Source organism: Telmatherina bonti (genome assembly GCF_933228915.1).
Source record: "Telmatherina bonti genome assembly, chromosome: 19".
NCBI classification, from domain to species: Eukaryota; Metazoa; Chordata; class Actinopteri; order Atheriniformes; family Telmatherinidae; genus Telmatherina; species Telmatherina bonti.
The window spans coordinates 2664103-2687136 of NC_136617.1; the positions used below are offsets into that span (position 1 = coordinate 2664103).

General features: G+C 41.7%; 1 protein-coding gene across 3 annotated transcripts in view; it reads left to right on the forward strand.

Annotated features, from left to right (window-relative positions):
• Positions 1–994: 994 nt before the first annotated feature.
• The window catches only part of LOC306770142 (putative thiopurine S-methyltransferase), a 36390-nt gene continuing 14350 nt past the window's right edge, over positions 995–23034 (forward strand). For all 3 annotated transcript variants that reach the window (XM_079258961.1, XM_079258963.1, XM_079258962.1), the window contains exons 1-2: positions 995–1131; positions 8874–8988. In XM_079258961.1, coding sequence (XP_079115087.1) covers positions 8891–8988 — 98 coding nt within the window. In that variant the 5' untranslated portion in view covers positions 995–1131; positions 8874–8890. The remainder of the gene's footprint in view (positions 1132–8873; positions 8989–23034) is intronic.

A 23034-nucleotide genomic window follows, 5' to 3' on the forward strand; every position in this document is an offset into this window, starting at 1 on the left:
CCATCTCTCCTAATAAGACCAGGCTTTCCCCAAAAAGCGCTCCAATTATCTATAAAACCCACGTTGTTATCGGGACACCACCTAGACAACCAGCGGTTGAAGGATGACATGCGGCTAAACATGTCATCGCTGATTAAATTTGGCAAGGGACCAGAGAAAACTACGGAGTCCGACATGCTCATGGCAAAGTTACACACCGAAGCAACATTAATTTTAGTGACCTCCGATTGGCGTAACCGGGTGTCGTTACCGCCGACGTGAATTACAATCTTACGGTATTTACGTTTAGCCTTAGCCAGCAGTTTCAGATACGATTCGACGTGGCCCGCTCTGGCCCCAGGAATGCATTTGACTATGGTCCCCGGTGTCTCTATAGCCACGTTTCTGACTATGGAACTACCTATAATCAGGGTTTCTGCCTCAGCGGGTGTGTCACCGAGCGGGGAAAATCTGTTAGTCAGACCAGTTTCTACGTAACTGGTTTATAAATAACTAGATAAATACTGAAAGCAGATGGTGTGGAATTACATTTCACAAGGTTGAATAATTTAATAGACCAGATAAAAATAGAATAATCCAAATGCATCAATAAATAATCAAACATGTTAGGATCAAATTCATTTATATATTTATTCATATTGTAGCCACCTTACGTCTGTTAAATAGCACATTTAAAAAAAAACATTTTAGCATAAAAGCACATTGTTTTTTACATTTTACAATGATCTGTAACATAACAATATCTCTGTCCTTTGTAACAAACCAAACTGTGAGAAAAACCAGGGAGAAATTGGTGAAGTTATTGTTGTGGTTGGACCTACACCTTACAGATAAATGCATTGGAGGCCATGGAGACCCATCCAAGATGGCGGCGCAATGAGACGTCAGCTCGTATAGGCAGCGTGATGCAGCTTCTATGTATACATGTTTATGTGTATTTATGTCTATGCCTTCCTCATCCACGCGCTCTCTCGTGCTTTTTCAGCATTGTCCCGCAGAAAGGCGGCCGGTCATAAGGGGGCGTGGCTTCAAGCGGAAGACCTTGGTTCATCGGTGAGGAAGAGTTCGGGTGAGGAAGCAGGAAGCAGACGGAAGCCCAGATCGAACCGGTTCTGGAATCAAACGTCAAAGGTCAGAACCGTCTCATGGAGTTTAGCAACATCCGTCCAGGGTTCTGCTTGGATCTGTCATAGACTGTATATAAAGATAGACTGAGTCTGATCTAACCCTGGTTTCTGTAGAGCTGAAGCTCGGCGGGGGTTCCTACCAGAGATGGGTCGATGAAGCTTTGTGAAGCTTTTGAGGTTTCTATTTGATTGTTCTGAAAAAGAGTGAAAGCCTTATAAAATAAACCTTACAGTGACACTTGGTGGTCAGCTGTGGATATTACAGGCACAGATCTAATTACTCCAACTTGACCAGACCCTCTCACTTTAACTTCCAACACAAACAGTCAGTCTTGCAGCTGTCTTTATTCTGAGGGGTCGTCATCTCTATAAGTGTTGTAACATTCTGTCCTCTTAGGGCATTAGTTTTGGCTCAACGTGTTGTCCTTTTATTCATTAGATTTTCTAACATGATTTAGATACAGCGTGGGTGCTGTGAAACAAGATGCCAATGTTAAAGTTAGTTTATTGGGATATATGATGGTTTGGGAGAAGTGCTGATGCATCTCAGTGGGAATTTTTAGAACAAGCTTAAATTTCGTTCTTATGCTTTTTCCTGATTTCTGAATGATAGATTACACACCCTCATTCATCAGCAACACCCTGAACATTGTGAAATTTTATATTTTAATATGAACTAATGTTCTGTTGTCAGTTATCTAAGCCAATGTCACAGATAAACACCCCTGATAAATATGAATCCATCTAATTTCCATGACGGTTCTGCAGGAAAAAAGAGGAATTTTGTGGAAAATGAGGAAGAAATTCCAACAGATAAAGCTGTAAAATGTAAAAGTATTTTATCTGGTGGAGACGGGATGGACATCAGCACCACCAGAAAGACAGAGGAGGTCAGCAGGGGACAGATGCTGTCAGCGTCTCATCAGACCACCGGACTTATCCAGAAAGGACAAATAAAGTGGTCAGACAGTAAAATGTAGGGAGAAAGTGCATCTTGGTCCACAGGAGGAGGAAGGGGGGGCGCTGCCCACTCCCACAGATTAGAAGCTGGCGGGAAAATGAAGGAGTCCAGAGATACGCTGGAACAAAATGCTCCAGATGATGCTGGAAGTGCTTCATTCCTTTGTTTCAGATTATAAAATGAACGGACATAAATGAGACGTCTCTGACTCCAGTTTATTTACTGGGAACATACTGGTGTTCCTGTGTGTCCCAGCTGGGTTGCAGCGCTGCAGATGTGGTCGGAGAGGGGGGGGGGGATTCTCCACCTCTGATGTGTTGCATCACTTCTAGACGTTTGGCAGCAGTTTGGTTCCAACATGATGGTTGGAGGTCGGGGACAACAGCGCTGGTCGCAGCTGAACGGGACACGTTACCATTTAGTAGCATGTTATGTAGCGTCTCCACTATCTGCACACATCTGCAGCTGTACAACAGGTTTCCTCCTGGGCATGGAGGCACCTCCACCTGCCTCCATCTGCCCGATGGCCGCTACACCACGTCTGGCTGTGGAGAACATCGTTCTGTTCCTCTGCTCTGGGTTGGGAAAAGGAGCGGACCCGACCTGTCAGTCCCTTCCCTTTGGAAGGTGCCGGACTGGAGTCCAGAGTCTCCATGTTCCATGTCCACCAGCAGGGACAGATAAGCCACATTGGGGAGCATTTTATATCCAACCATCACTTCATGTTCTGTATCTGCAGGTGGAGGAAACACCTGAGCAGCCTGATGATGGGCTGTTGTCATGGCGACATGTCATTTTAATGCAATTATTCATTTAGACTTTTATTATTAATGCAGCTTCTGTACGACTTAACTGTGTGAAATGATTTTTATAACATGTAGAACTGAAATCTGTTCGTTTCAGAACAGATTTCAGTGGTTGATGTTTTACGTGGAGGAGGAACAATATCAAATTTTCTTTTCTTTTTTTTTGCAAATGCTGTTTATGTACGGCGTTCTGCATAAAGGTTTATATTTGATTTTGAACAAATTTCACACCATTTCTTTGATTTTATTTTATGCCTTTGATGTCACTGTTTCCCATTTCTCTAGATTTTGTGTACGCCAGGGTCAGCGATGGCGTGGAGGTCAGGACGTTTTACCACCAAGTCATGTTTAGATAAATCCCAAAGGTTGACTATAATTGGCGTACGCCTGGTTTTGTGTGTGCGACAGCTTCGTAAATGAGGCCCCTGGCCTGTAAAGCGGCGAGGAGGAGGGAACGCCAGATGTTTCTAGTCCTGATAGATGACGTGGCACCAATACCGCCAAGGCTTTGAATCAGTTACATCATTTCTGGTGTCTCGTTGGAGCGCACGAAGGGTCATTCGTCATCGGTCAGGTGACGGCAGACATTTCACAGTGGCTTCAATGCAGCATTTCGACCAAGTCCGTCTCATTTAAAGGAAACAGGCTTCGGTGCTTCCGTTTCAAACTTCCCATCTCTAGTTCCTACCGTCGCCATCTTGGCAGGGGCATGTGCGTTGTCTCGCTGGGAAAATATAAATATGGTCAAAGAGGTGGAGCTGAGAGGGGGGCTGTGAGCGTCATGGCGGATGATTGACATCGAGCGAACTCCGAGCTTTCTGTAGCTAAGCGCTAACCGAGCTAACCCGGAGATAACAGGAGATAACCAGCTAATGGAGGTAAGCAGGCTAAAGCTAATTCACGTTGTTAATCGGCTAAAAACCGCGGTTGTTCTACGTTCTTGACTTTAAGCGGGAGATCGGGTACCTGTCAATCAAAAGGACACGCCTCTAAATATGCCGAACTTTGAGATTAAATTACTTTAAAACGGGCGAGTTAGAAAAAAATTCACTCCCCCCACAGTTGTCATGAAGATAAACCTGACCTATTAGACCTAAAATGGATTTCTATACCTGTAAACATGTTTATTCCTGCTGTAAACGTGTTTATTTCCACTGTAAATGTCACAAATTGTGACTTCCAGTTGATCCCTGGGCCACACCAACACAGACACGAATGACAATTGAATTGGAAAAAGAGAGTTCATTCACTCTCTCTCTTAAAACTAAACAGGAATTTAAAAAGATAAAAGAAATAAAATAGTCCAATCCAATAAGTAGAGGGTACAGGGCACCGGTCCTTATGAGTCTCTTGTAAGCCCCTGTCCACAATCCTAGAAGGCGAATCAGCGTCTTCTAGATGTGTGTGGCGGGGTGCGACAGCGCTAAGTTCTTCCTTCTTCTGTGTCAAGCGGAGGATGTCTTTGCTCTGCGGTGTCCACTTTGCTTGGCCCCGCTGTGCCAAGGATCTTGAGTCCTGCCAAGAAAAACCCGGAGTGCAATAATCGGCAACTGTTGTGTCATTTTCTTCACGCACTCACACCATTCCCTAGGATTTGGTTCGTCCCTTTACTTATCGTGCGTCAGGCATTTCGTTTCTCTGTCGCTGGTGATCTGCACTCCTGTCTGCTCCTGTCTGCTCCTCCTGCTGCCACATGGCCCAGGCCTCCTGTCACGCCGCACGAGGCACACCCAAGGGATCTCTTTGCGCTCATTAGTCCCACCTGTTGCTTAATCAGTTCTTCTTATAGTCCACCAATCCCCACATAATTGGGAAAGGGGAAACGTAACAGGGCGGAGCTGCACTCCATTGTTCATCCATTGTTTATCCATGGCCAATAAGTAAAAAAAAAAGAAACAAACATAAAATGACACAAATTGACAGAAAAACATGCATTAAAAACACAAAAGATAAAAACATGCTTTGGCCACAAACATCTAAAATACAAAGGCAGCTCCTATTGCCCCCTCCCTGAGCCGTCACCTTATTGTGGTGGAGGGGTTTGTGTGTCCCGAAGATCCTAGCAGCTATGTTGTCTGGGGCTTTATGCCCCTGGTAGGGTCACCCATGGCACAAAGGTCTCTAGCGGAGGGACCAGACCAAGCACGGCTCATCGACCCCGATGACGACGACAAACCTGGGCATAAATGTTTCCTTGCCCGGACTCGGGTTACCAGGACCCCCATCTGTAGCCAGGCCTGGAGGTGGGGTACGAGAGCGAGCGTCTGGTGGCCGGGCCTTCGCCCATGGGGCCCGGTCGGGCTCAGCCCGAAAGGGTTACATGGGCCTCACCTCCCGTGGGCTCACCATCTGCGGGAGGAGCCGTAGGGGTCGGGTGCAGTGTGAGCTGGGCGGCAGCAAGGGGCGGGGACCCTGGCGGTCTGATCCCCGGCTGCAGAAGCTGGCTCTAGGGACGTGGAACGTCACCTCTCTGGTGGGGAAGGAGCCTGAGCTTGTGCGCGAGGTTGAGCGGTTCCGACTAGATATAGTTGGACTCACCTCGACGCATGGCTTGGGCTCTGGAACCAGAACCCTTGAGAGGGACTGGACCTTCTTCCACTCTGGAGTTGCTCATGGTGAGAGGCGCCGAGCAGGTGTGGGCATTCTCATCAGCCCCCAGCTTGGTGCCTGCACGTTGGGGTTTACCCCGGTGGATGAAAGGGTAGTTTCCCTCCGCCTCCGGGTGGGGGGACGGGTCCTGACTGTTGTCTGTGCTTATGCGCCGAACAGCAGTTCAGAGTACCCACCCTTTCTGGAGTCCTTGGAGGGAGTGCTGGAGGGTGCTCCTTCTGGGGACTCCATTGTTCTGCTGGGGGACTTCAATGCTCACGTGGGCAATGACAGTGAGACCTGGAGGGGAGTGATTGGGAGGCATGGACCCCCCCCTCTGAACCCAAATGGTGTTTTGTTATTGGACTTCTGTGCTCGTCATGGATTGTCCATAACGAACACCATGTTCCAACATAAGAGTGTCCATATGTACACCTGGCATCAGGATTCCCTGGGCCGCAGTTTGATGATCTGGCTGTCATTTAAGTGATTTGTGGGATCTTTACAAATGCAGGGCTGTATGCAAGGCGAAGAAAATCCTTGCAGATCCTGCCCATCCTCTGCACAGGCAGTTTCAGCCATTGCACTCAGGCAGGAGATATTGCGTGCCTAAGTTTAAAACCAATAGTCAACTCCTTCATCCCAAGAGCCATTGGATTTTTAAATGAATCATAGTTGTTAATTTGCTACTTTTGGCGTCGCTTCATGTGCTGTGATGTTCTCCTCTTACCGTGTTTCCACTGTTATTTAACTTGCCTTTTATTATTTTATTATTTTTATTGTTTGTTGTTGTTGACTGATTGCACTTTTATGCTACTGGCTGCACACAAATTGCCCTACGGGGACCTAATAAAGTATTGAATTGAATTGAATTGAATTGATGATCGATTTTGTAGTCGTATCATCGGACCTGCGGCCACATGCCTTGGACACTCGGGTGAAGAGGGGGGCGGAGCTTTAACTGATCACCACCTGGTGGTGAGTTGGCTCAGATGGTGGGGGAGGAAGCCGGTCAGAGCTGGCAGGCCCAAACGTGTTGTGAGGGTCTGCTGGGAACGTCTGGCTGAGTCCCCCGTCAGAGCGAGCTTCAACTCCCACCTTCAGCAGAGCTTCGAACATGTCCCGAGTGAGGCGGGGGACATTGAGTCCGAATGGGCTGTGTTCCGTGCCTCTATTTTTGAGGCGGCCAGCCGGAGCTGTGGCTGTAAGGTTGTTGGTGCCTGTCGTGGCGGTAATCCCAGGACTCGTTGGTGGACACCAGCAGTGAGGGATGCCGTCAAGCTGAAGGAGTCCTATCGGGCCTTCTTGGTCTGTGGGACTCTGGAGGCAGCTGATGGGTACCGACAGGCTAAGCGGCATGCGGCTTTGGCTGTTGCCGAGGCAAAAACTCGGGCATGGGAGGAGTTTGGCGAGGCCATGGAGAAAGACTTCCGGACGGCTTCGAGGAGATTCTGGTCCACCATCCGGCGGCTCAGGAGGGGGAAGCAGTGCTCCATCAATACTGTGTACAGTGGAGATGGGGAGCTGCTGACCTCAACTCGGGACGTTGTGGGTCGGTGGAAGGAATACTTCAAAGACCTCCTCAATCCTACCAACACGTCTTCCCATGAGGAAGCAGAGCTGGTGGACTCAGGGGTGGACTCTCCTATCTCTGGGGCTGAAGTCGCTGAGGTGGTCAAAAAGCTCCTTGGCGGCAAGGCCCCGGGGGTGGATGAGATCCGCCCGGAGTTCCTTAAGGCTCTGGATGCTGTGGGGCTGTCCTGGCTGACACGCCTCTGCAGCATCGCGTGGACATCAGGGACAGTACCGCTGGATTGGCAGACTGGGGTGGTGGCCCCCCTTTTTAAGAAGGGGGACCGGAGGGTGTGTTCCAATTACAAGGGAATCACACTCCTCAGCCTCCCTGGTAAGGTCTATTCAGGGGTCCTGGAGAGGAGGGTCCGCCGGATAGTCGAATCCCGGATTGAGGAGGAGCAGTGTGGTTTTCGTCCTGGTCGCGGAACAGTGGACCAGCTCTATACCCTCTTTGGGGTCCTGGAGGGGGCATGGGAGTTTGCCCAACCAGTCTACATGTGTTTTGTGGACCTGGAGAAGGCGTTCGACCGTGTCCCCCGGGGGCTCCTGTGGGGGGTACTCCGGGAGTATGGGGTACCGGATCCCCTTGTACGAGCTGTCCGGTCCCTGTACGACAAGTGTCAGAGCTTGGTCCGCATTGCCGGTAGTAAGTCGGATTCGTTTCCGGTGAGGGTTGGACTCCGCCAAGGCTTCCCTTTATCACCGATTCTGTTCATAACTTATATGGACAGAATTTCTAGGCGCAGCCGAGGTGTTGAGGGGATCCGACTTGGTGGCCTCAGGATTGGGTCCCTGCTTTTTGCAGATGACGTGGTCCTGTTGGCTTCATCTGGTCGTGATCTCCAGCTCTCACTTGAGTGATTCGCGGCGAGTGTGAAGTGGCTGGGATGAGAATCAGCACCTCCAAATCTGAGACCATGGTCCTCAGCCAGAATAGGGTGGATTGCCCTCTCCGGGTCGGGAGTCAGGTCCTGTCTCAAGTGGAGGAGTTTAAATATCTCGGGGTCTTGTTCACGAGTGAGGGAAGGATGGAGCGTGAGATCGACAGACGGATCTGTGCGGCGTCTGCAGTAATGCGGACTCTGCGCCGGTCTGTCGTGGTGAAGAAGGCGCTGAGCCAGAAGGCGAAGCTCTCGATTTACCAGTCAATCTACGTTCCTACCCTCACCTATGGTCATGAGCTGTGGGTTGTGACCGAAAGAACGAGATGTCGTATACAGGCGGCTGAAATGAGTTTCCTCCGCAGGGTGGCCGGGCTCTCCCTTAGAGATAGGGTGAGGAGCTCGGTCATCTGGGAGGAGATCAGAGTAGAGCCGCCGCTCCTCCACATCGAGAGGAACCAGTTGAGGTGGCTCGGGCATCTGGTCAGGATGCCTCCTGGACCTCCCTGGTGAGGTGTTCCGGGCACGTCCCTCTGGGAGGAGACCCCGGGGAAGACCCAGGACACGCTGGAGGGATTATATCTCTCGGCTGGCCTGGGAACGCCTCGGGATCCCCCCGCAGAGTTGCCAAATGTGGCTGGGGAGAGGGAAGTCTGGGCTTCCCTGCTTAGGCTGCTGCCCCCGCGACCCGACCTCAGATAAGCGGCAGAAGATGGATGGATGGATGATGGATGAATTTCAAGTGTAAATAACCTCTAAACGGATGATTTATTAAACAAATTTACTCCTACATTTGTCATGAAGGTAAAAAAGACTGTTCAAGCCTATAAATTTTTTTTAAAACACTTTAGTGCAACAGAGGTTGCTGCTTGGGCTGGACTACAGCTGATCATTATGAACTCTTTCTCTCTCTCTCTCTCTCTCTCTCTAACAGTTGTGCTCTTAAAAACCATGTTGGGTCAGCAGCTGGATCGGGCCATGGCTCTTGAAGAATGGGAGGAATACTGGCACAAGGACAAGATAGGCTTCCATCAACCAACCGTACACAAGTAAACAATTTATTTAATAGTAAACAAATCAGTGTTTCCTAGAAGATCACAGTATCTAACATTGATCTGAAATGTTGAAATGTATGAAATGTTGTACTGGAATTAGTCTGAAACCAGTAAATTACACCATGGCTGACAGATGTTCACAGTATGATTGACAGATGTTTACAACATGACTGACAGATGTTTACATAATGATTGACAGATGTTTACAACAATGACAGATGTTTACAACATGACTGACAGAGGTTTACAGCATGACTGACAGATGTTTACATAATGAAGTACATGTTTACAACATGACTGACAGAGGTTTACAACCTGACTGACAGATGTTTACAACATGACTGACAGAGGTTTACAACCTGACTGACAGATGTTTAGAACATGGACAGATGTTTACAACAAGGGCATATGTTTACAACATGACTGACAGAGGTTTACTGTATGACTGACAGATGTTTACAGTATGAAAGACAGATGTTTACAGCATGACTGACAGATGTTTACAAAATGGACGGATGTTTACAGCATGACTGACAGATGTTTACAGCATGACTGACAGATGTTTACAACATGACTGACAGATGTTTACGACATGACTGACAGAGGTTTACAACATGACTGACAGATGTTTAGAACATGGACAGATGTTTTGAACATGGACAGATGTTTACAACATGACTGACAGATGTTTACAACAAGGACATGTTTACAACATGACTGACAGAGGTTTACTGTATGACTGACAGATGTTTACAGTATGAAAGACAGATTTTTACAACATGACTGACAGATGTTTACATAATGAAGGACATGTTTACAAAATGGACGGATGTTTACAGCATGAATGACAGATGTTTACAACAAGGACATATGTTTACAACATGACTGACAGAGGTTTACAGTATGAAAGACAGATGTTTACAACATGGACAGATGTTTACAACATGGACAGATGTTTACAACATGACTGACAGAGGTTTACATAATGAAGGACATGTTTACAAAATGAACGGATGTTTACAGTATGACTGACAGATGTTTACAGTGACTGACAGATGTTTACAACATGACTGACAGAGGTTTACAGTATGAAAGACAGATGTTTACAACATGGACAGATGTTTACAACATGGACAGATGTTTACAACATGACTGACAGAGGTTTACAACATGACTGACAGAGGTTTACAGCATGACTGACAGATGTTTACATAATGAAGGACATGTTTACAAAATGGACAGATGTTTACAACATGACTGACAGAGGTTTACAACATGACTGACAGATGTTTACAACATGACTGACAGAGGTTTACATAATGAAGGACATGTTTACAAAATGAACGGATGTTTACAGTATGACTGACAGATGTTTACAGTGACTGACAGATGTTTACAACATGACTGACAGAGGTTTACAGTATGAAAGACAGATGTTTACAACATGGACAGATGTTTACAACATGGACAGAGGTTTACAGCATGACTGACAGAGGTTTACAATCTGACTGACAGAGGTTTACAACATGGACAGATGTTTACAACCTGACTGACAGAGGTTTACAGCATGACTGACAGATGTTTACAATCTGACTGACAGAGGTTTACAACATGGACAGATGTTTACAACCTGACTGACAGAGGTTTACAGCATGACTGACAGATGTTTACAACAAGGACAGATGTTTACAACATGACTGACAGAGGTTTACAACCTGACTGACAGAGGTTTACAACAAGGACAGATGTTTACAACATGACTGACAGATGTTTACAACCTGACTGACAGAGGTTTACAACCTGACTGACAGAGGTTTACAACAAGGACAGATGTTTACAACATGACTGACAGAAGTTTACAACCTGACTGACAGAGGTTTACAACAAGGACAGATGTTTACAACATGACTGACAGATGTTTACAACCTGACTGACAGAGGTTTACAACAAGGACAGATGTTTACAGCATGACTGACAGAGGTTTACAACAAGGACAGATGTTTACAACATGACTGACAGATGTTTACATAATGTAGGACATGTCTACAAAATGGACAGATGTTTACAACCTGAATGACATATGTTTACAACCTGAATGACATATGTTTACAACCTGACTGACAGAGGTTTACAACAAGGACAGATGTTTACAGCATGACTGACAGATGTTTACATAATGAAGGACATGTTTACAAAATGGACAGATGTTTACAACATGACTGACAGAGGTTTACAGCATGACTGACAGATGTTTACAACAAGGACAGATGTTTACAACATGACTGACAGATGTTTATGGCATGACTGACAGATGTTTACATAATGAAGTACATGTTTACAAAATGGACAGATGTTTACAACATGACTGACAGATGTTTACATAATGAAGGACATGTTTACAAAATGGACGGATGTTTACAGCATGAATGACAGATGTTTACAACAAGGACATATGTTTACAACATGACTGACAGAGGTTTACAGTATGAAAGACAGATGTTTACAACATGGACAGATGTTTACAACATGGACAGAGGTTTACAACATGACTGACAGAGGTTTACATAATGAAGGACATGTTTACAAAATGAACGGATGTTTACAGTATGACTGACAGATGTTTACAGTGACTGACAGATGTTTACATAATGAAGAACATGTTCACAAAATGGACGGATGTTTACAACTTGACTGACAGAGGTTTACAGCATGACTGACAGAGGTTTACAGCATGACTGACAGATGTTTACATAATGAAGGACATGTTTACAAAATGGACAGATGTTTACAACATGACTGACAGAGGTTTACAGCATGACTGACAGATGTTTACAACATGACTGACAGATGTTTACAACATGACTGACAGAGGTTTACAACCTGACTGACAGAGGTTTACAACAAGGACAGATGTTTACAACATGACTGACAGATGTTTACAACCTGAATGACATATGTTTACAACCTGACTGACAGAGGTTTACAACAAGGACAGATGTTTACAACCTGAATGACATATGTTTACAACCTGACTGACAGAGGTTTACAACAAGGACAGATGTTTACAACCTGAATGACATATGTTTACAACCTGACTGACAGAGGTTTACAACCTGACTGACAGAGGTTTACAACCTGACTGACAGAGGTTTACAACAAGGACAGATGTTTACAACATGACTGACAGAAGTTTACAACCTGACTGACAGAGGTTTACAACAAGGACAGATGTTTACAGCATGACTGACAGAGGTTTACAACAAGGACAGATGTTTACAACATGACTGACAGATGTTTACATAATGTAGGACATGTCTACAAAATGGACAGATGTTTACAACCTGAATGACATATGTTTACAACCTGAATGACATATGTTTACAACCTGACTGACAGAGGTTTACAACAAGGACAGATGTTTACAGCATGACTGACAGATGTTTACATAATGTAGGACATGTCTACAAAATGGACAGATGTTTACAACCTGAATGACATATGTTTACAACCTGAATGACATATGTTTACAACCTGACTGACAGAGGTTTACAACAAGGACAGATGTTTACAACATGACTGACAGAAGTTTACATAATGTAGGACATGTCTACAAAATGGACAGATGTTTACAACCTTAATGACATATGTTTACAACCTGAATGACATATGTTTACAACCTGACTGACAGAGGTTTACAACAAGGACAGATGTTTACAGCATGACTGACAGATGTTTACATAATGTAGGACATGTCTACAAAATGGACAGATGTTTACAACCTGAATGACATATGTTTACAATCTGAATGACATATGTTTACAACCTGACTGACAGAGGTTTACAACAAGGACAGATGTTTACAACATGACTGACAGAAGTTTACAACCTGAATGACATATGTTTACAACATGACTGACAGAGGTTTACAACAAGGACAGATGTTTACAACATGACTGACAGATGTTTACATAATGTAGTACATGTCTACAAAATGGACAGATGTTTACAACATGACTGACAGATGTTTACATGATGAAGTACATGTTTACAAAATGGACAGATGTTTACAACATGACTGACAGATGTTTACATAATGAAGTACATGTTTACAAAATGGACAGATGTTTACAGCATGACTGACAGATGTTTACATAATGAAGTACATGTTTACAAAATGGACAGATGTTTACAGCATGACTGACAGATGTTTACATAATGAAGTACATGTTTACAAAATGGACAGATGTTTACAACATGACTGACAGAGGTTTACATAATGAAGTACATGTTTACAAAATGGACAGATGTTTACAGCATGACTGACAGATGTTTACAGCATGACTGACAGATGTTTACAACAAGGACAGATGTTTACAGCATGACTGACAGATGTTTACATAATGAAGTACATGTTTACAAAATGGACAGATGTTTACAACATGACTGACAGAGGTTTACAGCATGACTGACAGATGTTTACAACAAGGACAGATGTTTACAACATGACTGACAGATGTTTATGGCATGACTGACAGATGTTTACATAATGAAGTACATGTTTACAAAATGGACAGATGTTTACAACATGACTGACAGATGTTTACATAATGAAGGACATGTTTACAAAATGGACGGATGTTTACAGCATGAATGACAGATGTTTACAACAAGGACATATGTTTACAACATGACTGACAGAGGTTTACAGTATGAAAGACAGATGTTTACAACATGGACAGATGTTTACAACATGGACAGAGGTTTACAACATGACTGACAGAGGTTTACATAATGAAGGACATGTTTACAAAATGAACGGATGTTTACAACTTGACTGACAGAGGTTTACAGCATGACTGACAGAGGTTTACAGCATGACTGACAGAGGTTTACAGTGACTGACAGATGTTTACATAATGAAGAACATGTTCACAAAATGGACGGATGTTTACAACTTGACTGACAGAGGTTTACAGCATGACTGACAGAGGTTTACAGCATGACTGACAGAAGTTTACATAATGTAGGACATGTCTACAAAATGGACAGATGTTTACAACCTGAATGACATATGTTTACAACCTGACTGACAGAGGTTTACAACAAGGACAGATGTTTACAACATGACTGACAGAAGTTTACATAATGAAGGACATGTTTACAAAATGAACGGATGTTTACAACTTGACTGACAGAGGTTTACAGCATGACTGACAGAGGTTTACAGCATGACTGACAGATGTTTACATAATGAAGGACATGTTTACAAAATGGACAGATGTTTACAACATGACTGACAGAGGTTTACAGCATGACTGACAGAGGTTTACAGTGACTGACAGATGTTTACATAATGAAGAACATGTTCACAAAATGGACGGATGTTTACAACTTGACTGACAGAGGTTTACAGCATGACTGACAGAGGTTTACAGCATGACTGACAGAAGTTTACATAATGTAGGACATGTCTACAAAATGGACAGATGTTTACAACCTGAATGACATATGTTTACAACCTGAATGACATATGTTTACAACCTGACTGACAGAGGTTTACAGTGACTGACAGATGTTTACATAATGAAGAACATGTTCACAAAATGGACGGATGTTTACAACATGACTGACAGAGGTTTACAGCATGACTGACAGAGGTTTACAGCATGACTGACAGAAGTTTACATAATGTAGGACATGTCTACAAAATGGACAGATGTTTACAACCTGAATGACATATGTTTACAACCTGAATGACATATGTTTACAACCTGACTGACAGAGGTTTACAACAAGGACAGATGTTTACAACATGACTGACAGATGTTTACATAATGTAGGACATGTCTACAAAATGGACAGATGTTTACAACCTGAATGACATATGTTTACAACCTGAATGACATATGTTTACAACCTGACTGACAGAGGTTTACAACAAGGACAGATGTTTACAACATGACTGACAGATGTTTACATAATGTAGGACATGTCTACAAAATGGACAGATGTTTACAACCTGAATGACATATGTTTACAACCTGAATGACATATGTTTACAACCTGACTGACAGAGGTTTACAACAAGGACAGATGTTTACAGCATGACTGACAGATGTTTACATAATGTAGGACATGTCTACAAAATGGACAGATGTTTACAACCTGAATGACATATGTTTACAACCTGAATGACATATGTTTACAACCTGACTGACAGAGGTTTACAACAAGGACAGATGTTTACAACATGACTGACAGAAGTTTACATAATGTAGGACATGTCTACAAAATGGACAGATGTTTACAACCTTAATGACATATGTTTACAACCTGAATGACATATGTTTACAACCTGACTGACAGAGGTTTACAACAAGGACAGATGTTTACAGCATGACTGACAGATGTTTACATAATGTAGGACATGTCTACAAAATGGACAGATGTTTACAACCTGAATGACATATGTTTACAATCTGAATGACATATGTTTACAACCTGACTGACAGAGGTTTACAACAAGGACAGATGTTTACAACATGACTGACAGATGTTTATGGCATGACTGACAGATGTTTACATAATGAAGTACATGTTTACAAAATGGACAGATGTTTACAACATGACTGACAGATGTTTACATAATGTAGTACATGTCTACAAAATGGACAGATGTTTACAACATGACTGACAGATGTTTACATAATGAAGTACATGTTTACAAAATGGACAGATGTTTACAACATGACTGACAGATGTTTACATAATGAAGTACATGTTTACAAAATGGACAGATGTTTACAGCATGACTGACAGATGTTTACATAATGAAGTACATGTTTACAAAATGGACAGATGTTTACAGCATGACTGACAGATGTTTACATAATGAAGTACATGTTTACAAAATGGACAGATGTTTACAACATGACTGACAGAGGTTTACATAATGAAGTACATGTTTACAAAATGGACAGATGTTTACAGCATGACTGACAGATGTTTACAGCATGACTGACAGATGTTTACAACAAGGACAGATGTTTACAGCATGACTGACAGATGTTTACATAATGAAGTACATGTTTACAAAATGGACAGATGTTTACAACATGACTGACAGAGGTTTACAGCATGACTGACAGATGTTTACAACAAGGACAGATGTTTACAACATGACTGACAGATGTTTATGGCATGACTGACAGATGTTTACATAATGAAGTACATGTTTACAAAATGGACAGATGTTTACAACATGACTGACAGATGTTTACATAATGAAGGACATGTTTACAAAATGGACGGATGTTTACAGCATGAATGACAGATGTTTACAACAAGGACATATGTTTACAACATGACTGACAGAGGTTTACAGTATGAAAGACAGATGTTTACAACATGGACAGATGTTTACAACATGGACAGAGGTTTACAACATGACTGACAGAGGTTTACATAATGAAGGACATGTTTACAAAATGAACGGATGTTTACAACTTGACTGACAGAGGTTTACAGCATGACTGACAGAGGTTTACAGCATGACTGACAGATGTTTACATAATGAAGGACATGTTTACAAAATGGACAGATGTTTACAACATGACTGACAGAGGTTTACAGCATGACTGACAGAGGTTTACAGTGACTGACAGATGTTTACATAATGAAGAACATGTTCACAAAATGGACGGATGTTTACAACTTGACTGACAGAGGTTTACAGCATGACTGACAGAGGTTTACAGCATGACTGACAGATGTTTACATAATGAAGGACATGTTTACAAAATGGACAGATGTTTACAACATGACTGACAGAGGTTTACAGCATGACTGACAGAGGTTTACAGCATGACTGACAGATGTTTACAACATGACTGACAGATGTTTACAACATGGACAGATGTTTACAATCTGACTGACAGAGGTTTAAAACCTGACTGACAGATGTTTACAACATGGACAGATATTTACAACCTGACTGACAGAGGTTTACAACATGACTGACAGAGGTTTACAACCTGACTGACAGAGGTTTACAACAAGGACAGATGTTTACAACATGACTGACAGATGTTTACAACCTGAATGACATATGTTTACAACCTGACTGACAGAGGTTTACAACAAGGACAGATGTTTACAACCTGAATGACATATGTTTACAACCTGACTGACAGAGGTTTACAACCTGACTGACAGAGGTTTACAACCTGACTGACAGAGGTTTACAACAAGGACGGATGTTTACAACCTGACTGACAGAGGTTTACAACCTGACTGACAGAGGTTTACAACAAGGACAGATGTTTACAACATGACTGACAGAAGTTTACAACCTGACTGACAGAGGTTTACAACAAGGACAGATGTTTACAGCATGACTGACAGAGGTTTACAACAAGGACAGATGTTTACAACATGACTGACAGAAGTTTACAACCTGAATGACATATGTTTACAACCTGAATGACATATGTTTACAACCTGACTGACAGAGGTTTACAACAAGGACAGATGTTTACAACATGACTGACAGATGTTTACATAATGTAGGACATGTCTACAAAATGGACAGATGTTTACAACCTGAATGACATATGTTTACAACCTGAATGACATATGTTTACAACCTGACTGACAGAGGTTTACAACAAGGACAGATGTTTACAGCATGACTGACAGATGTTTACATAATGTAGGACATGTCTACAAAATGGACAGATGTTTACAACCTGAATGACATATGTTTACAACCTGACTGACAGATGTTTACAACAAGGACAGATGTTTACAACATGACTGACAGAAGTTTACATAATGTAGGACATGTCTACAAAATGGACAGATGTTTACAACCTTAATGACATATGTTTACAACCTGAATGACATATGTTTACAACCTGACTGACAGAGGTTTACAACAAGGACAGATGTTTACAGCATGACTGACAGAAGTTTACATAATGTAGGACATGTCTACAAAATGGACAGATGTTTACAACCTTAATGACATATGTTCACAACCTGAATGACATATGTTTACAACCTGACTGACAGAGGTTTACAACAAGGACAGATGTTTACAACATGACTGACAGAAGTTTACAACCTGAATGACATATGTTTACAACATGACTGACAGAGGTTTACAACAAGGACAGATGTTTACAACATGACTGACAGATGTTTATGGCATGACTGACAGATGTTTACATAATGAAGTACATGTTTACAAAATGGACAGATGTTTACAACATGACTGACAGATGTTTACATAATGTAGTACATGTCTACAAAATGGACAGATGTTTACAACATGACTGACAGATGTTTACATAATGAAGTACATGTTTACAAAATGGACAGATGTTTACAACATGACTGACAGATGTTTACATAATGAAGTACATGTTTACAAAATGGACAGATGTTTACAGCATGACTGACAGATGTTTACATAATGAAGTACATGTTTACAAAATGGACAGATGTTTACAGCATGACTGACAGATGTTTACATAATGAAGTACATGTTTACAAAATGGACAGATGTTTACAACATGACTGACAGAGGTTTACATAATGAAGTACATGTTTACAAAATGGACAGATGTTTACAGCATGACTGACAGATGTTTACAGCATGACTGACAGATGTTTACAACAAGGACAGATGTTTACAGCATGACTGACAGATGTTTACATAATGAAGTACATGTTTACAAAATGGACAGATGTTTACAACATGACTGACAGAGGTTTACATAATGAAGTACATGTTTACAAAATGGACAGATGTTTACAGCATGACTGACAGATGTTTACAGCATGACTGACAGATGTTTACAACAAGGACAGATGTTTACAGCATGACTGACAGATGTTTACATAATGAAGTACATGTTTACAAAATGGACAGATGTTTACAGCATGACTGACAGATGTTTACAAGGACAGATGTTTACAACATGACTGACAGAGGTTTACAGCATGACTGACAGATGTTTACAACATGACTGACAGATGTTTACAACATGACTGACAGATGTTTACAGCATGACTGACAGATGTTTACTGTATGACTGACAGATGTTTACAGCATGACTGACAGATGTTTACAACAAGGACAGATGTTTACAACATGACTGACAGAGGTTTACAACCTGACTGACAGATGTTTAGAACATGGACATATGTTTACAACCTGACTGACAGATGTTTACTGTATGACTGACAGATGTTTACAGCATGACTGACAGAGGTTTACAGCATGACTGACAGATGTTTACAACAAGGACAGATGTTTACAATATGACTGACAGAGGTTTACAACCTGACTGACAGATGTTTACTGTATGACTGACAGATGTTTGGAACATGGACAGATGTTTAGAACATGGACAGATGTTTACAGTGACTGACAGATGTGTACAGTGACTGACAGATGTTTACATAATGAAGAACATGTTCACAAAATGGACGGATGTTTACAACATGACTGACAGAGGTTTACAGCATGACTGACAGATGTTTACAACATGACTGACAGGTTTACAACATGACTGACAGAGGTTTACAACATGACTGACAGAGGTTTACAACATGACTGACAGATGTTTACAACATGACTGACAGATGTTTACAACATGACTGACAGAGGTTTACAGCATGACTGACAGATGTTTACAACATGACTGACAGAGGTTTACAACATGACTGACAGATGTTTACAACCTGACTGACAGAGGTTTACAACATGACTGACAGAGGTTTACAACATGACTGACAGATGTTTACAACATGACTGACAGAGGTTTACAACATGACTGACAGAGGTTTACAACATGACTGACAGAGGTTTACAACATGACTGACAGAGGTTTACAACATGACTGACAGAGGTTTACAGCATGACTGACAGATGTTTACATAATGTAGGACATGTCTACAAAATGGACAGATGTTTACAACCTGAATGACATATGTTTACAACCTGAATGACATATGTTTACAACCTGACTGACAGAGGTTTACAACAAGGACAGATGTTTACAACATGACTGACAGAAGTTTACATAATGTAGGACATGTCTACAAAATGGACAGATGTTTACAACCTTAATGACATATGTTTACAACCTGAATGACATATGTTTACAACCTGACTGACAGAGGTTTACAACAAGGACAGATGTTTACAACATGACTGACAGAAGTTTACAACCTGAATGACATATGTTTACAACATGACTGACAGAGGTTTACAACAAGGACAGATGTTTACAACATGACTGACAGATGTTTATGGCATGACTGACAGATGTTTACATAATGAAGTACATGTTTACAAAATGGACAGATGTTTACAACATGACTGACAGATGTTTACATAATGTAGTACATGTCTACAAAATGGACAGATGTTTACAACATGACTGACAGATGTTTACATAATGAAGTACATGTTTACAAAATGGACAGATGTTTACAGCATGACTGACAGATGTTTACATAATGAAGTACATGTTTACAAAATGGACAGATGTTTACAGCATGACTGACAGATGTTTACATAATGAAGTACATGTTTACAAAATGGACAGATGTTTACAACATGACTGACAGATGTTTACATAATGAAGTACATGTTTACAAAATGGACAGATGTTTACAACCTGACTGACAGAGGTTTACATAATGAAGTACATGTTTACAAAATGGACAGATGTTTACAGCATGACTGACAGATGTTTACAGCATGACTGACAGATGTTTACAACAAGGACAGATGTTTACAGCATGACTGACAGATGTTTACATAATGAAGTACATGTTCACAAAATGGACAGATGTTTACAACATGACTGACAGAGGTTTACATAATGAAGTACATGTTTACAAAATGGACAGATGTTTACAGCATGACTGACAGATGTTTACAGCATGACTGACAGATGTTTACAACAAGGACAGATGTTTACAGCATGACTGACAGATGTTTACATAATGAAGTACATGTTTACAAAATGGACAGATGTTTACAGCATGACTGACAGATGTTTACAACAAGGACAGATGTTTACAACATGACTGACAGAGGTTTACAGCATGACTGACAGAGGTTTACAGCATGACTGACAGATGTTTACATAATGTAGGACATGTCTACAAAATGGACAGATGTTTACAACATGACTGACAGAGGTTTACAGCATGACTGACAGATGTTTACAACATGACTGACAGAGGTTTACAACCTGACTGACAGATGTTTAGAACATGGACAGATGGTTACAACATGACTGACAGAGGTTTACTGTATGACTGACAGATGTTTACAGCATGACTGACAGATGTTTACTGTATGACTGACAGATGTTTACAGCATGACTGACAGATGTTTACAACAAGGACAGATGTTTACAACATGACTGACAGAGGTTTACAACCTGAATGACATATGTTTAGAACATGGACATATGTTTACAACATGACTGACAGAGGTTTACAACCTGAATGACATATGTTTACAACCTGACTGACAGAGGTTTACTGTATGACTGACAGATGTTTACTGTATGACTGACAGATGTTTACAGCATGACTGACAGAGGTTTACAGCATGACTGACAGATGTTTACAACAAGGACAGATGTTTACAACATGACTGACAGAGGTTTACAACCTGACTGACAGATGTTTAGAACATGGACATATGTTTACAACATGACTGACAGATGTTTACAACCTGACTGACAGAGGTTTACTGTATGACTGACAGATGTTTACTGTATGAATGACAGATGTTTACAGCATGACTGACAGAGGTTTACAGCATGACTGACAGATGTTTACAACAAGGACAGATGTTTACAACATGACTGACAGATGTTTACAACCTGACTGACAGAGGTTTACAACATGACTGACAGATGTTTACAACCTGACTGACAGAGGTTTACAACATGACTGACAGATGTTTACAACATGACTGACAGATGTTTACAACATGACTGACAGATGTTTACAACATGACTGACAGAGGTTAACAACATGACTGACAGATGTTTACAGCATGACTGACAGATGTTTACATAATGAAGTACATGTTTACAAAATGGACAGATGTTTACAACATGACTGACAGATGTTTACATAATGAAGTACATGTTTACAACAAGAACAGATGTTTACAGCATGACTGACAGATGTTTACATAATGAAGTACATGTTTACAAAATGGACAGATGTTTACAACATGACTGACGGAGGTTTACATAATGAAGTACATGTTTACAAAATGGACAGATGTTTACAGCATGACTGACAGATGTTTACAGCATGACTGACAGATGTTTACAACAAGGACAGATGTTTACAGCATGACTGACAGATGTTTACATAATGAAGTACATGTTTACATAATGGACAGATGTTTACAGCATGACTGACAGATGTTTACAACAAGGACAGATGTTTACAACATGACTGACAGAGGTTTACAGCATGACTGACAGAGGTTTACAGCATGACTGACAGATGTTTACATAATGTAGGACATGTCTACAAAATGGACAGATGTTTACAACATGACTGACAGAGGTTTACAGCATGACTGACAGATGTTTACAACATGACTGACAGATGTTTACAACATGACTGACAGATGTTTACAGCATGACTGACAGATGTTTACTGTATGACTGACAGATGTTTACAGCATGACTGACAGATGTTTACAACAAGGACAGATGTTTACAACATGACTGACAGAGGTTTACAACCTGACTGACAGATGTTTAGAACATGGACATATGTTTACAACATGACTGACAGAGGTTTACAACCTGAATGACATATGTTTACAACCTGACTGACAGAGGTTTACTGTATGACTGACAGATGTTTACTGTATGACTGACAGATGTTTACAGCATGACTGACAGATGTTTACTGTATGACTGACAGATGTTTACAGCATGACTGACAGAGGTTTACAACCTGACTGACAGATGTTTAGAACAT